Raw genomic sequence first — 17,547 nt, 5'->3', positions numbered from 1 at the left:
AAAAGAATAGATATATGAATAACTAAATCACTTTGCTGTACCCCTGAAACTAACACAATATTTTAAATCAACTATATACCAATGAAAAATAAAAATACAAATGCCTGGGGGAAAACATAAAATAAAAAGTATAATCTTTAGGCTTAAAATTGATTATACAAATATATTGGTCATTCTTTTCTAAGGTACTACTGTGCATGGAGCATACCAGGTATATAATCTGTGGGAAATATTAATGACAATGTGTTGCATTTGTGTTGGTTTATCTGGACAAGTACTTTTATAATATACTAGAAAATATTAGAATTTGTCTGTGGGATTCAGGACTTGAGTATCAGACCATAGAAGTAAAAATTTACTAACAAGGTATTCTATAGGGAATAACAGAATAAAGCCATGATAGGAAAGTTAAAATTCCAAACAACTGGGAAGGAGTCACGGTAAAGTAAAAAATGAATAAAGGCTTATGTTTTAAAAAAGACTTTAACTAGAAATCTTATAAGGATTAAGATTACTTTACCCAGAGAAAAAAATGTAAGTTTCAAGTGCACAAGGTTTATTTTTCAGTAAAAACAAAATCCATTTTTTTCATGAACTTTTCTCTATCTGTGCCTACATTTTAAAAATTCTTCAATAAAAAATACTTCTACAGAAGTAACACTAGATTTTTTTCAAATTATCTCTGATATTTTACCGTTAACAGCCTTCAAGTCATGGCCCACAATACATACATATCTTCTGTGGTACAAATATATTCAATATTGCCTGTGTGACTAATAAACTTCTAATGAAATCTTTTCTATCCTGTTTTTGCCATAATCAGGAAAATGCCCTGATCCAAAGTTTTAACTTAAGAATTCAAAACAGGAGAAATAAAATTATTACCAGTCATTTACTGCCTATTGAGGATGTGTTCCTACAATTTTCCTAGAAAAACTTAGTCTTAAAAACAAAAATAAATCAGTTTAAATGCACTTCTGTATTTCTCTGGATGATCTTACATTTAATGTTCAATGTCTATGAACACTAAAGGAACACAGTTATTAAGGTTTTTATTTTATGTTAACCTGGATTGACACCTGGAAGTAAAATTAGACCAACTTTACTCCACTTCTTTGTATACTTCATTGCATAGCTTGGGTGAAAAAGTGAAAGTCAGCTGCTCAATCGTGTCTGACACTTTGTGACCCCATGGATTATAGCCCACCAGGCTCCTCTGTCCATGGGATTCTCCAGGCAAAAGTACTGGATTTGGCAGCTATTCCCTTCTCTAGGGGGTCTTCCTGACCTAGGGATGGAATCCAGGTATCCTGCATTGCAGGCAGATTCTTTACCATCTTAGCCACCAGGGAAGCCGGCAGCTTGGGTAAAATATGGCAAATATTTCTTTTCAAGAACCGTAATTCAGGACATTATCCGTTCTCTAATTGAATTTCTAAAAACCATTGAAAAATTGTCCCCGTACAGATATTCATATATAAAATATATAGATAGGCTTTATTAAGGGCTTTTTTCCCTGGTGGCTCAGCGGTTAAAGCGTCTGCCTCCAATGCGGGAAACCCGGGTTCGATCCCTGGGTTGGGAAGATCCCCTGGAGAAGGAAATGGAAACCCACTCCAGTAATCTTGCCTGGAGAATCCCATGGACGGAGGAGCCTGGTAGGCTACCGTCCAAGCGGTCCTAAAGAGTCGGACACGACTGAGCGGCTTCACTTTCACTTTCTTTCACTTTATTAAGATTTCTATTTTTACTTAATGTATTTATTCAATCTTCATATATTTATGGGGGATATGGTGTGTATCAGTAGACTCTGAGTAGGAAAAGAGATTAAGACATAACCCCTGCCTCCAGAACATAAAAATCCTCTTCTACAACTACTACTACTACTACTACTACTACTACTACTACTACTACTACTAAGTCACTTCAGTCATGCCTGATTCTGTTCGACACAGTTGAACACCCACCAGGCTCCCCCGTCCCTGGGATTCTCCAGGCAAGAACACTGGAGTGGGTTGCCATTTCCTTCTCCAAGGCATGAAAGTGAAAAGTGAAAGTGAAGTCGCTCAGTCGTGTCCGATCCTCAGCGACCCCATGGACTGCAGCCTACCAGGCTCCTCCGTCCATGGGATTTTCCAGGCAAGAGTACTGGAGTGGGGTGCCATTGCCTTCTCCGAAAAATCCTCTAAGGTAGAGAGAAATGAGTAAACCGGCATTGGGCAATAGAGGAAATTAGCTTTACAACTATAGAGAGCATACACCTTAGGGCAATCAGGGAAGAATTTCTGAAGAAGATGGCATCCAAATTGTGTCTGGATGGAGATGCCAGTTATTTTTCAGGCAAAGAGATGGTGATGGAGGAGGGTAGAGAGAGAAATCTGGAATAAGACAGTGACATGAATAACAACACAGGGTCAAGGAGGTCACGGCACACTTAGAAGTATGGCTGGAGCACAGATTTCCAAGAAAGACTGTGTCAAGAGAGGCATGAAGGACCTAAAATGTTACACTTATAAGTTTGTATTTTATCTTTACAGTAACAGAGAGCCACTGAAGTATTTTAAGCAGAACAGTAACAAGATTCTTTCACATCTTAATTTCATTTTAATGGCAGATAGAAGAGATTGGAGGGGTGCTAGACTGAATTTTGGGAAAACAGACTATTTATTTTTACTTCCTTAAAATTGCTTATGATCACTACTCTATTGTACTCTGAATCTAGGGTCTACATAAATCTGTCTTAAGCACATACACATTTTCTTACTCTTAAATTACCTCTTGCCAACTTACAAGAATGACCTAAAACAACAGTATGCTTTCAGACACTGTGAACTACAGTCTGCAATTTTAGCTTTAATTTTACCTCTAAATTTAGATCACAATGCAATTATGCTTCATTATCAGATAAGAATTGTGTCATAATGAATATAATACTAATAATTAATGGATAAAGTCTAGGCATTTGTGAATGACTTGTTTCATATAACGAATAAATTCAGTTAATGACTAATAAATAACATGACATCACTGTCATTCATAGTCTACTTCTTGAGTAGAGAAAAAAGGTGGACCGGGGAGGAACTACAGGTGTCAATTTTATAATTTTGAACAACCTGAGACCTCTCTGTTTTATGTGTTATATTAGTGGGAGTATGTTGGGTTTATAATCATATTTGGGGGAAGTTGGAGATTAACTGAATTTAAATATTTCAGTAATATTAACAATGGGCTGAGAGCAGATTATTTGACAACCACACTACTGAATGAGCTTGCCCCTATTGCATGCATTATTACAGAAGAGGGATTAAACAATTTTCCCAGTGTCACCCAGCTAAGAAGGTGAAGAGTTGAGATGAGATCTCAAAACCACTCAGTTTGCCTCCAGAAGCCACACTCTCAAAACTCTAATCTAAACAGAAAGAAAGCTAAATTAAACAAGCACTTACTTCAAAGAATGCTTAAAACTATAATGAATAAGTTACAGGCCTCAATCCCAGGTTTCCCTACTAGCACTGCCATGAAAGCACATATCTAACTTTAATTTATGAAATGTTTAAAAGATGTCTCTTTGTTGGCAATTCTTACACTTACTGGGCCATTTCTTTAACTGATGGCATTTTTAAAATAAATTACCCTTGGTGGATTCATGTGGATGTATGGCAAAACCAATACAATATTGTAAAGTAATTAGCTTCCAATTAAAATAAATAAATTTATATTTAAAATAAAGAAAGAAAAAAATAAAATAAATTAGGAGGTCTATGTATAGAATTAGGCAATTTTCTGTAGAACTCATAATTTCTGTTTTGAATAAAAAGTAAATAAGAATCATAATTTAAAAACCTTTTTTCTTAATTGGGCCTCCAGTAAAAGTTATTGATTACTACCGATTCAAACCTGTATAAATTTTTCTAAATCAATGCATAATTTTGAATCTTAGAATTTTTAAGACCTTAGAAATCATATGAGACAATACTTTCATGACAAAAGTGAACCCCAGAAAAGGTAAATGAATTGTCAGGGTCACACACAAGTGACAGAGTTCAACTTAGACTGAAAATATAGTTGGAGCTATCTAAATCAAGGGGATATTTGGAAAAATAAAAAAGAGCAAAAGATATGAGTATAGGCTATTTGCACATAGAAATCTATAATCACTTGGTTAAAAATCTAGGCAGAGTGTGAAAAATACCAGCTATTTTTCCTCTTCTATTCCAATATATAACTGTCTTATTTAACAGATATCACAAAAGTAATATCAAAATATTCATTATTTTATCACTGGAAATAAACTTGTCCTTTGATGTTTTGCTGTATTAATTTGAAGTATGCTTCTCAAGAGTATATCTACTTTAATTTCCTCTAGTGATTTATTATTCAAAGGATATAGAGAACTAAGAACTAGGGTTTTAAAACATATATTATTTGCAGAAGCACTTTTTGAATTCCATTAATAAGAGGAAGATATTGTTCAATTTCAAAAATATCATTAATATTAAAATTATAGATTTTTAATAATTTCATTATTAAATTAGAGGTCAGCAGAAAATCATAATAAATAGAAGCATCCTACAGTACTCATAAAAGTAAAGTAGTGGAGCTCCCTCTATTGAATTATGGTTGAGAAAATGCATCTTGTATTTAAAATCATAATTTTGTCTTCAAAACAACTCTATTATAATACTGTAAAACTTTTCCCTTTTTAAGCTCTAATACTTTTCAAATTATAGAAGCACATATGCAATATCAATTTCTAAGAATAATATTATAAATTGCTTATGTCTTTATAATTTTACAAAGTGTTATTTTTCTTTAACGATTTTTGTTTGCAGGAAATTACATTTTAAGGCTGCAATTTTCAATTTGTGTTTTTCTTTTGTTTTCCTTGAGTTCGTAAAACTGAAAAGCTACTTGGCAGATACTGGGACTATGATATATCCTAATAAGAATATGAATTCCAATTTTGTTATGGAAACTCAAAAATGTACTTTAATGGAACTAAATATATCTTCCAACTAGTAAAGTGAGGTATTTCACATATTTTTCTGTTACAAATAAACTGACATTTATTATAATATTATGAATACTGAAAAATGTGATTCATAATGATTATTATTGGTTGAGAGTCTACTTTGTGCCAGGCACTGAGTCATGCACTATGCCTTCATTACTTTCTTGAATATTCACATCAAATGAACTTGATAGTATCGTAATCCTCGTTTTACAAACAAGAAGTTAAAGGCAAGAAACAGTAATCAAACTATTGTTCTGATCCACAGCCCAAGTTCTTGAGCTCTTGTGCAATGGAATATACTCTATGTATTGACAGTCTGTAAAATCTGTAAGCAGTGACAGTCTACAAAAATTAAGCAATTATTTTTTAATACCACTGAGGTATAGCCACAGTGTACACACACACACACACACAAAATCACTACTCAGGTAATTCAAATCCTTTTTAGCTCAATATTGAGGATCATTTCTAGAAAATGATAACCTCCAAACCATACCTGGAAACTCTACTCTTTTTACTGTTTAATCATTTATTTTAGAAAGAAGATATACTTATCAGCAAAGAGAAAAACAGCTGAGTTGATGCAGGTTTTGTTTTAATAAACATATTTATTTGCCATTCCAGTATGATAAGAAAAGCTGTTTTATCATATACCAATCAGTCATTCCTAAAGGAAATTTTCTATTTGAGAATTAGATTATGATACACTGGGGTTGGGCTTCATAGAGGATTAATCCAACAGGATAAATGCAAATATATATTACATTTTTCTCTTAGATCTGATATCAAAAGCATTATTCATTATTCATATTTTGTTTATCTCTGCAAAAATATAAAACCTATGCCTTATGACCAACATAAACATTTTTCTTAGAAAATGTCATACCTATCACTAGGTAGAGAAAATGCCTATAGAATGAAGGCCACAAGTTTGAATATTTAAAAGTAAATGCTAGGCAGAAATTGCTTTATTTATAAAATTACAGTATGTACATACAGTAAGTCCATTATGAGCATTTGTTGCCTTTTAAAAATATATCTTCAGCATATACTTGTTGGAAACTTCATGTATCTATTTTATGGTTTCTCCACATAAAAGTAATTATAAAATTATACTTTACTCATTTCCATAGTTGGGCCAAAAATTACAGGGTGAAACATATGTAATAGCACTGATATTTTTTATAAACTTATGGAAGATGGTATTTTTATCAGCTCAAAACTAATTTTGACAATCCTGTTAAAACAAACTTGGAAGAACTTTTCAAAATATGATTTACTTAAAAATGAGGTCTGTTTAGTAAAACCTATTAAACAGAGTTTAGAAAATGGTGTTAGTGAGACCACCCACAAATGTATATTGCATCCACAATGAACTAACATGAATACTTGGAAACCACTTGTGTGATGAAAAGCATTATCAACTACTCAAGGTTCACATCTTGCTCCCTCTTAATCCACTGCTTCAGTTAATCTCATCCCATAGAGTATGAATCTTCTAAAATGGAAAAAAATATGGCTCATGATTATATGATTTATGTTCTAAAAGTTACCTATCTTATGTGGAAATAGCAATGATAATAATTCATAATAAATGCACTTCTTTCCTGCATTTGTGGCTCCATGGTCATGACTGAGCATGCACACACCGTCCTGTATACTGGGGCTTCCCAGGTGGCTCAGTGGCAAAGAATCAACCTGCCAATGCAGGAGACACGGGTTCAGTCCCTGGGTGGGGAAGATCTTCTGGAGAAGGAGATGGCAACCCACTTCGGGATTCTTGCCTGGGAAACCCCATGGACAGAGGAGCCTGGCAGGCTCATCTCATGGGGTCGTTAAAAGAGTTGGACAGAACTTAGCGACTAAACAACAACTCCTGTGTATTCAAGTTAGACATTAAATTGTCTATAATTTTCCCTTACATAAAGATGTGTGCCAATTATTCCTATAATTCTCATTTTTCCCACAAGCTCTAAATAAATAAGAATCAACATATTATCCTGGTTTTCTAAAAGTTATAGTAATAGTAGAGAAGTATGGGTAAGGTGCATCTGCATATACCTTTGTTGCGATTAAAGATATGCCTCTGTGTGCTAAGTCATGTCCGACTCTTCACGACACTATGGACCACAGCCCTCTAGGCTCCTCTGTCCATGGGATTCTCCAGACAAGAATACTGGAGTGAGTTGCCATGTCCTCCTCCAGGGGTTCTTCCAATCCCAGGATCAAACCCAAGTCTTCTGAGGCTCCTGCATTGGGAGGCAGATTCTTTACTGCTGAGCTGCTGAGGAAACTTCTCAAAGATACATATCCCATTTTTAAATAGAAATATAATTGACATATATTTGTTTTAGGTGTACAACATAATGATTTCATAGATGTATATATTGCAAAACCATCCAGCACAATAAGTTTAGTTAACTATCATCTCCACACATAGTTACAATTATTTTCTGTGATGAAAACTTTTAAGATCTACTTTCTTAGCAACTTTTAAGTATACAATTCAATATATACTCTTTGAACTGTAATTATTAACAGAATCTCTTTCTAAATGTAAAATACATATATTCTTTGACTCAGCAATTTCACTTCTAAGATATTTTCCTGCCAACATAATTGATCTTATGAAGGAGAACCAGTATTAAAATGTCCACTACCACACTGTTTGTAATAAAGATTAGGAAAAAAATCTACATTTCCAAGAACTGGGGAAATGGTTAATTATGGTATGCACAATAAACTCCAATATACCATGTGAAAAAATGAGGTAGAGATGTGCTGATATTAGATATTCTTTTATTCTCCAAAATGTGCTTCTAAATGAAAAAGGAAAAGTACAAAATGGTATGTAGAGTATGTTCCCCCTAGGTATTTTTAAAGTGGAGAAAGTATACATGCAAATATGTGTTAGTATACAAGAATTTGAATAAAATCAAAGAGATCCTCTGCTGAACCCCACAACTGGTAAGTAAATTAGGGAAATTACAAAAAAGAATTTGAACAACGTCAAGAAATTCCTGGTTACCTCCAGGAGTGAGAACCATATTCCTTCTCCTTAGTGTATTCACTCATCTCATTCCTTCAGTTCATACCTTCTGCTTAATTATCTCTCAACTTTAGATATCACTTCTTGAAAGAACCTTTCTGATTTGTTTTCCTAACCTCCAGAGCAAATTTGGCCACACTGATGTAAAATGTTCTTTATGCATCCTCGTAGTACTTAGCAAAAGTTCTATCCAATAATTATATAATTAGTTGACTTATGTCTGTTTTCCAGAGAGAACATAATTTCTTGACATGAAAGACTTGGCTATTTAGTAGCTAGTTTATTACTGTATCTCCAGCACCAAGCTCAATGCTTTGCACATACTGAACATAATTTGAATGCTATTATATATGTTGAATGGTTAACTGACAAGAGTTTTAATTAATTTTGGCTTGGTTATATGATCTTAAGCAAGTAGCTGAGTACTTTTAAGGTTCTTCATAGCTCTAAAACCTTGAACCTATGGGTCTAAACATACATCAAACTAAAACCACTGTTGTCCCAAAAATGGTGATTAAGTTTCTTTTGAATTTTACTTCTCTTTACCTGTATGTTCCTCTATCTTAGCTGTCAAATAGAAGAACTGAACAAGACAGAAGTCTAAGACACCTTCTCAGTTTCCCAGTAACCTCTCTTCTATCACATTTTAGCTTCTGATCATGAATTCCATGCCTTTAACCCTTCAGTCTCTCTCTCCACATATACATACACACATACATACACAGATTAAACTTGCCATAATTTTATTCCAGGGGAAAATTAAGTTTGAACAGTGGGCAACAGTATTCTTATTGGACACTGCTCTACAATATATGAGCCCCTATAATATTTTGTGCCTAATAATCTGGAAAAGAAGGGTGTAAACTGTGGATATGGAGTTAAGGATCTGTAGGAAGGATCCCTGCTACTGCCACACCCCTCACTACTATTGTGAGAGGCAGACTGATTGCAAAAATAATACTAACCCTCTCTCCTGGTCTTTATCAACCCCTTTAGCAAAGTGATTTTTGGCTCCTTCCATTCAATAAATGGAGATGATTTCCCCATCCTTGAATTTGAGCTGGGATTGAAATTTGTCTTTACAAACAATGCGGCAGAATGGTTTTCCAGAAGACTTGCACACTTCTGCCTTCTCTCGGAATCCAGCTTCCATCAAGAGAACTAGCCTATGGAAGCTAATCAGAAAATGAAAGACTATGGAAAATAATAAATTTTTCCTGAACAACAACCAGTTAAATCCCAAACACAAAGCTACATAGGCTGACCCACAGCAGACTACAATAGAATGATATGGAACTAAAACCATAAGAGCACCCAAATATCTAGTCTAAATTGCCAAACAGAAAAATAATTAACTACATAAGACAGTTGCTGTTTTAAACCATTATATTTTGGAATACTTTATTATGTGGCATAGTTAACTGACACATTGTGGTTCAAAATTTTAATAAGAGTAGCAAGACTTATTTTTGTTTTTTGCTTGATTTGGAGCTAGGTAAATTTTATACCCAGAAACCTCTCAACTATTAGGGAAAGTACTTAAGAATATGCTGATAAGAGTTTTAGCCACAGTGTCCAATGCCCTCTCCCTTCAATCTATCCTATTAATAAGGACAAATCTATGGCACCCTTTAACTGTGTGCTTAGATAATACCTTCTCACGTTTCCTACCTCCATTTCCTTTTGGAGTTTTCTGAATATCTGAGACCCTCAGAGACAGATGAACCAAACAACCAGTGAGTGACCAATCAGGAACAGTCAGTCTTGACACCGACTGTCATGGTCATGTTGTTGGCTGTTGCAAGTCAGGTCACCATATCTAACTGATAGCTCACATATATACCATATCTAACTGATAGCTCACAACTGTAGCTCACATATACAAAAAGACTTGATACCTTCCTACAATTGTATAGATATCCTTGGTAATTTATTTTTAGATCTAAATTGACAATGGAGCTACTGAGAAACTTTACAGAAGAACAGAATGAGAATTGTGCAGCTGGCTAAGAAAGGATTTCAGAATCAAATTGAAATAGGCCTTCTCTAGATAACTCCACGGCTAAGTATAGCTTTCAGGTGAATTTCAAATACCACTACTCTCTTGGCATCTCAGGTCGATTTGATTTCCACTCCAGTCCATGGAATCCTTAATGTTTCACACATACTACAATATTCTGGGGTTCTAGCCATAACCTTATATCTCTGTCGAACTTGACATTAAAGAAACATATAACCCCTTATTGATACTTCACTGTAGCTGATACTTAAATTAAAAAGGTTAGAAATAAGCAGTGTGTCAGGATGAGGAATGCCTTAACTGTAGTATTCTAACTTAAGTATTCTAAGACAGACACATAGACAGTCAAGTCATTAATAATTATTGTGACCATATAATTTGCCATCCAAACTGCACTTGTGAGAGTGAAAGGGTACCATTAATAATTGAATAAACCAGGCATAATTCAGGAGTGTCTTGGATCTACCATGATGTATGGGTCATGGAGTGACAGAACAGAGTTTTAGGGAGTAAAAAGGCAGGGAAGCAAGCCAGAGGAACTGGACAGCTATCTAATATCTGATTAGACTTTTCTCCCACAATTTCATTTCATTGTATTGCAATACTATGAATTCTTAGAGGTTCAGTCATAGTCGTGTTCATTGAAGTACCTCAACTCAAAGTTGAATTACGTAATCCTTTGATTAGAAATTTTTGGATTTTGCACAACTCTGATTGCCCCTTGAATAGAATGGATAATTGGGAACTGACTGGATAAATAAAAGAGGAAGCACTAAAAGCTAATTTCATTCTTGGAACATACACTACAATAATGGGATCTGATAATAGGTTACCATAAAACAATTACTGAATACTACAGCACATTTGGAACTAGGCCTAGCTGAAATATATATGGTATTCTGTCTAATACGTTTGGGGGAGAGAACATAAATTTTGTTATCTAAACAGAGAAATTAGCTGGATGAAAATATCAGTAACTACAAATATATGATCATATTTTGTACACTATAGGGATACTTGTAATAACCGTAAGATTTAACCTTATCAAAAGCCAATAATATCCTTTTTTTAGATATATTTTAGTCTTGGCTTTGTTCTCCACAGGAAAAGGAAACTTCTGCCCAAATAAAAAAGTAATGAGAAATAAAAATGGACATTTTTCTGGTCTTTTTCAATCTGTATCGAAAATAAAAAGGAGCTGATATCCAAAAGTAATAATCGAATAAACATTAATTCATCACTTACCACTCCCAAGAAAATTTTCTTTAGTATTCCAATAAGTTAGCTGAATTCTTAATATGCTATATAAAATCATGTGTGAGAAATAAAATGGGCCTTTATGAAAACCTAACAATTAAGAATAAAATTAACACTTTGAGGGAAATTAAAGTTTCTGTGTATACACACAGGCACAGAGTTACTCTTTTATCATAGTTGCAACTATGTTGCTCTCCTGTATATTTGGGATACACATTGCATGTGTCTACTTGAGAGAATTGTTCCAGAGAGCTAGAACTCTTTGATGACGTTTTATGTGAAACAGATGACTAGAACAAAAAGAGGTGTGTTTGGGAATATATAATCGGGTGATGATAAAGCATTTAAAATACTATATGACAAAAAGCTGCCATCTTACACTAAGTAATGCTGACAACTTAGTGCTTGGTTTTACAAAGGCCTGTATTTAGTGTCATGAAAACTTGAGGGTGAAAAGGGGAAAAAAAGAAAACATTTTTGCCTGCTTTTAATAAAAAGTTCCAAGTGATAAGTGGAATATATTTAAAAGTGTTACTCTATTAAGGATATAATAAAAGTCTTAATATAGCATGTTTTACTTGAAAAATTCAAAATGCTGAGCAAGGGAGTTACTAATCTCACCAAAATCAGAATGATGCACTACACAAGGAGATAATTTTACAGATGGGAAATAAAAAAGGAGTAGAAAAATAACTTCCCCAAGGTTACAAAATTCTTATGCAGCATAGCTACAAACTGAACACATGAGTACTAATACCAGTATAAAGAATTTTTTGTTAACTTTTAGGAGTCTTAAAGTAGGTTTTTGTTGATTTTTTTTTCTTTTTAATAAGTCAACAATAGAGAAGCATTTCTTCTAAATTTCTATTTTTAAAGACAAGCTAGTTTAGATTTTCTAAAAAGTCAGAAAAAGTTTAGAATCTAGTCATAAAAATATTTTGGATTTCTACAGATTTCAAAATGACACAAAAGCCTTATTATATTCTATTTACTTCTATATTGTACACACAACTATGAAGCAAATCAAGTTTGTTTAGGAGCATTTTTAATATGTACATATAAGACTTTGAACATTTTAGCATAAACCATGACTTACATTTTATTCTAGGAACTATATATGAAGTTTAAATACAGCCAGTCTTCCAGAAGGGATGGGCTGCAGTAAAGAGTTTTTCTGTATCTGTTTTTTTTTTTTTTTTTTTTTTTTACGACCTAAAGCCTTTTCTGACTGTTGGGATCCCTTTTACCAGGGGAATGGGAGACTAATTCTATTATACATTTTTTAATAGTCTGATTCAGGCCCAGAGGAGTAAGCACAAGATATGAGTTTAAAAAGAAGGAAAAAAGATGGAAAACTAGCAATTGGGAGCCACTCACATTTTTCTAGTAATCGAATTTATAGGAATTGTGTCTGTCCAGGCTGTCTGAAAGCATTAGAAAAATACAATTGGAAAATGACTCTGCCTTGCCTAAATGGGCTTTTTACCTTAGGTCATTAGAAACAGAATTTTGAGCTGTCAGAGCTCTCAGCAGAGTCTCAGTCCACCCTTTTCCTTATATATGAGGATACTGAAGCCCAAGATGGTGAAATGACTTGCTCAAGTGCCTGAAGGTAAATGTCCTGAAACAAACCTAGGAAAGCAGTTTACTTTAAATAGTGACCCATTAAATTATGAATTGCTATTGTATTAAATCGTCAAGGAAACAGCAATATTACTGGCTTCTAAGCAGTTTGCAGTTTTGAAATTATAAATTTTAATAGTCCCAAATCAGGTAGTCTGAAGGACATTATTTGATGTTTTTCCCAAGGCCTGTTGAGATAAACAGATGCATTCCGAACATAATATTTCACTGGGGGAGGGGGGAGGAGGAACTTCAAGGGTGCTTATGCTTTGGAATGAACCTTATGTCAGTGAGCAATTCAGAAACATTGCAGAGAGGAGTGCACACAGATGACCCAAGAGAAGAAATAGATAATTACAGGGCCCCACCTTCCTGTAAATAACCAAGGAAAGCCTTTTTAAAAGCAATACAAAATGTCACCACAGGCTGACGCTCTTTCTACGAGAATAATGAGATTCTTGCTCCCTCAGATGCTGAGCACATACTTCATCGCCTTTATCGCCGAATTCATTTTCCGTGGTTCATAGATAATTCTCCTTCTCCCTTCAAAATAGACTACATACCATGCCTACAATATATTGATTTCAATGCTATATAGTGACTATAGACGGAAAGACCTGCAGGGGCAGTTTCACAAACTCTAGGTCTAAACACACTGTCAAAAGGGCTCCGGAAATGAAGGGCTGCACGCGGGGCAGTCAGTTAGTGCCTTTGAATAAGCCAGCTATTGGCACTGCATCCCCACCGGGCTCGGCTGTGCTGAGGGATCCGAAGAAGGCGCACTTGCAGTCCAAGACTTGCGTCCAGAGTCTGGACATGGCGGTTTTAGTGTCATAATCCTTTCTTTCAAAACACACATGCCGTACGGAGAATCTGGAGCATACGTCAGCCGGGTAAATTCAAGGAAAGCGCCGATCTGAGGGTCCGAGCCTTCCGACCCGCAGATCAGTCGCGGGTCGGCAGCGGTAAGGGAGCCCTCCCGGGCTGGCTGGAAGCATGCAGTTGGGTGCCGGAGAGAAACGCGAGCTTGCTGCGCCAAAACAGTCGCCCCAAGATCCGAAAGAGGAACCTCTCCCTTTTTAGCAGTTACAAGTGCGGAAAAACCTGTCCTCCGAGGTGGCCCAACTGAAAATAAATTCAGCACTGAAAAGGAAATTGGGCGTATGCGTGTGGTCTGGGGGTGGAGGATGTAGGTGAGACTTACACTCTTAAGGTGGCCAGGGGGTTAAAACCAACTGTAGGCGTGTGGATCTTTGCATTTTACAAACTACAGCACCCTCACGCTCCCTCCTCTCCCCTCGGCTCCTGAGTGAGTGCCCTTGCTTCCCACACCGGACACTGGGATCTGGAAAAAGTGAGATCTGTACAGTGCCTGACCCAAGGGGGTCTCCCCTTCCTCCTTCTCAGGTGTTCTCGCCCCACCCCACCAGCTTTCAATCCGGTTCAACTCTCGCTTCACACTCCCAGCCCCAGAGCCGGAGATCTGTCACAGACCTCTCTTGCCTCAGAACAGCACGCGAGCTCATTACCTCAACTAGAAATGTAACTTTAAAAGAGACCAGATCTGGGGAGGGCACCCACCTCCCGCGTACCACCACCACACACACACAGCGGTGGCAGTTCACCAACACCAGGGATCTTCAGGCTCTAACCCCCAGCCTCACTCTCCCCTCCTTTCCTGGGAGAGATCCAGAGGCTTTCAAACCTCTGCTTTGACCTGAGCTTGCCAACAACTAAAGGTATGTGCAGAAATAAAAGATGAGAAAAGCAAGAGAGTTTTCCTTTGATTAAAAACTAAAGTAAGGAGCAAGAGGACAAACAGAAGCCGGAATAACAGGAAGTAGGAGTTTTATCTTCAACTGTCTAGGAGGGGCTACAGATCAAAACTTCAAAGGGAGAAAAGAATGTCCCCCCAAATCCTCAAGTCAAGGGAAAATTAACCTGCTGCTCTGGCAAGCGACTGCGAGCACGCGGAACGCCCTGTGAGGATCAACTCCTGTCAGCCACCCAGCGGGTCTCGAGGATGACAGCGCCAGGGGACGTCCCTAAGGGCGAGGAAAGGGATTCCCAGACGAGATATATTAGTTGTTGGGGTTTTTTTTTTTTTTTTTTTTCCTTATGAGTCTCAATACAGAACTGAAAACTGAGGTCGGATCACCGGTCCTGACCAATCCTCAGCCGCCTCACTAAGGGCGCACAGACCTGGCTGCGGATTCCAGTCCAGGCTGCGTCCTTTGCCCGCCGTCACCCCCACCCTCACAACCCACCCAGACAATGGAGGAAGGGGCTTCCAAGCCGCGGCCGGAGCTTTTCAGCGGATCCAAAGAGGAAAGCCCTCCCTTCCTTTCTTCACCTCTCACCCAGGGGAAGTTACCAGGGGATTTATCACGAAAAAGTGCGAGTTATTGCCTCAGAGCTAAGCGAAAGGGAAACTGCCCAGAGCGCAGTGACGTGGACTTTGATCCCCGGGGGGTTGTCAGAGGGCGAGAGCCCGCCACCCAGGCGGGAGCCGCATGGGGGAAGGGGAGAGAACCAGACGAATCTCGCCTGCGGGCCCCCTGAAGCCCCGACCCCGGCCGCACCCAAACTTCCTGGAGATTTATCCAGTGCCCCAGTCGCTGCCCCAACTTGAGCCAACCGACCGAACTCAAACATGCGGCACAGGTGAGGGAACCCAGGGCCAGCTCTGTGCCCGCACCACCGGTCCCTTACCTCCCCCATCCGCCTGGGCGCGCCGCCCACGGGGGTGGGGGGCGCGAGGCCCGGGCCCGGGACCTAGGAAGCTGCCCCCCGGTCCAGGCCGCCCTGGGGCTGCTCCGAGGCCCCTGTTCTTACCTGGCCTAAGGACAGCAGCGGAGATCAAGAGGCAGAAGACCAGACGGCAGGAGGGGGCCGCCTTCGAAGCCATATTCCTCCTCCTCAGGGACCACCGACAGAGTCCGCGCCGCAGGAGGGGGCGTCGTCCCCGGCCCCGCGCGCTCGCTCTCCGGACGCTGGGGGCAGAGGCTTCTCCCTGACACACTGCCCTCTGGGCTGTGGCGCTGCACCTTCCCGTCTCCGCCGCCCGCAACTTTCCACCACGCAGTGCCCAACTCCTCCCGCCTCCGCTTCCACACCCGCCCTCGGCCCCTTTGGCTGCTCCTCCCGGGGCCGGCGACCCTCTCTTCCCGGGAGACACTTGAGTAATTCGGAAAGGTATACGTGGTTCTTTTTAGCGGGTCCGTTGTTTTCCTTCTCTCGTAATAATAATAATGGTAGTGGCAGTGTGCATAAAAAGCCCAGTATTAGGAAAGAACTGCCGGGGGTGGCAACCGAAGGGCGACAGGTCCAGGCGGTCTCCTCAGGTGGCAGCGGCGGTGGCAGCGACAGCAGCGGCGCCAGCGGCGGTCTCTGGGCTGCTCTGAGTGGAGCGACTGGAAGGCGTGTGTAAGCTGCCGCTCTCCTCCTCCCTTCGCCTCCTCCCTCTCTCCTCTCAGCTCCCCGCTTCGCAGGAGGTAGAGCCAAGTGCAGGTGGTAGGAGCGGGATCCGCAGCCTAGAGGCGCTGTAGGACCAAGTCCCAGACTGAGGCCGAATCTGGAACTCCTTCGGGAAGTCGCGCGCGCCGCGTCCTGGAGCCCCCAAGTGGGCGGGGTATTTTAGTGGCTCCGCCCCGGGGCCACGCCCGCCAATAGGAAGCGGACCCAGAAGCAGCCGGCTCTCGGTAGGGCCTCCAAGACCGCCACTTGCAATGTAGTTATCAGAGCTCTGTTCAGACCTACTCTAACTTCACACTGCCCACGCAGCTTCGCAGCGTTTCATATTGCCCTTTTTTGCCCCCAGACGCCTGTTCACTGGCTCACTCCTCAGGGACTTTTCGTCCGTGATATCGCAGCCTGCTTCTTCTGCAAAGGGAATAGTAGGGCAGGGAGGTAGGAGTACGGACTTTGCCAGACACTCTCAACTTTGGGTCCAATTTGTGGGGGATGGGGAGCAAAAGAGGGAGGAAGGGGCTGGAGGAGGTAGCTAGGGTGGGAACTTGCCTCCGAGAAGTTAAAATGAACAGCTACTGCTTGGCGCTGTTGCGGGAGCAACTCATTAGGCTGAGTCCTCCTTCTAACCTCCCGCCCCGCCTCCCCCCGCCACGTGCCCTTCTCGCACACACCTTTTGCGGGCAGATCACTTGAGTTGACTGCCCAGTTGCAAATAGAAAATATTTACTCTTTCCCTGGGGAAATTAAACCAGGAATTTCTAGATCCATACTTCGTCACACAGATTTTCCCAGTATCTGCAAAAGCCAAAGCGTGTGTCTTTTTTATTTTGAATTAAGCGGCGACTTTAAATTGCAAACAGAAATCTTCAAGTTACTCTAACAGCCAAGCTTCTTTTCCGTTTCAAAAAGCCAGGCATCCCGGCAGATGGACAGGCTTCTCCGGCAATTTCTAAAGATTAAATCACCTCCCAGGCGGAACATTAGGAAGCTGTGTTGCTTTCAGATCAGGCAGAGAGCATGAAGGAATATTTTCCTCTAGAACACCTGGGTGGAGCTGTCGAAGCCCTTAGTGGCTCTAAATCCAGGATGTGGGATCACAACTCTCATCCACAA

The 17,547-nt window shown here is 39.2% G+C and overlaps 1 protein-coding gene and 1 non-coding gene across 3 annotated transcripts in view; one reads left to right on the top strand and one right to left on the bottom strand.

The window, feature by feature from the left end:
• ALCAM (activated leukocyte cell adhesion molecule) overlaps positions 1–15,883 on the bottom strand; it is a 228,626-nt gene extending 212,743 nt beyond the window's left edge. For both annotated transcript variants that reach the window (XM_061384142.1, XM_061384211.1), the window contains exon 1: positions 15,799–15,883. In XM_061384142.1, the coding sequence (XP_061240126.1) occupies positions 15,799–15,871 (73 nt within the window). In that variant the 5' untranslated portion in view covers positions 15,872–15,883. The remainder of the gene's footprint in view (positions 1–15,798) is intronic.
• On the top strand, positions 1,514–1,585 carry TRNAW-CCA (transfer RNA tryptophan (anticodon CCA)). The gene has a single exon. It is a non-coding gene; the product is annotated as a tRNA-Trp (tRNA).
• Positions 15,884–17,547: the final 1,664 nt, after the last annotated feature.

The sequence above is a fragment of the Bos javanicus genome, chromosome 1, assembly GCF_032452875.1.
Source record: "Bos javanicus breed banteng chromosome 1, ARS-OSU_banteng_1.0, whole genome shotgun sequence".
NCBI classification, from domain to species: Eukaryota; Metazoa; Chordata; class Mammalia; order Artiodactyla; family Bovidae; genus Bos; species Bos javanicus.
Note: the sequence above shows the minus strand (reverse complement) of the source record. Positions and strands in the feature narration are given on the sequence as shown.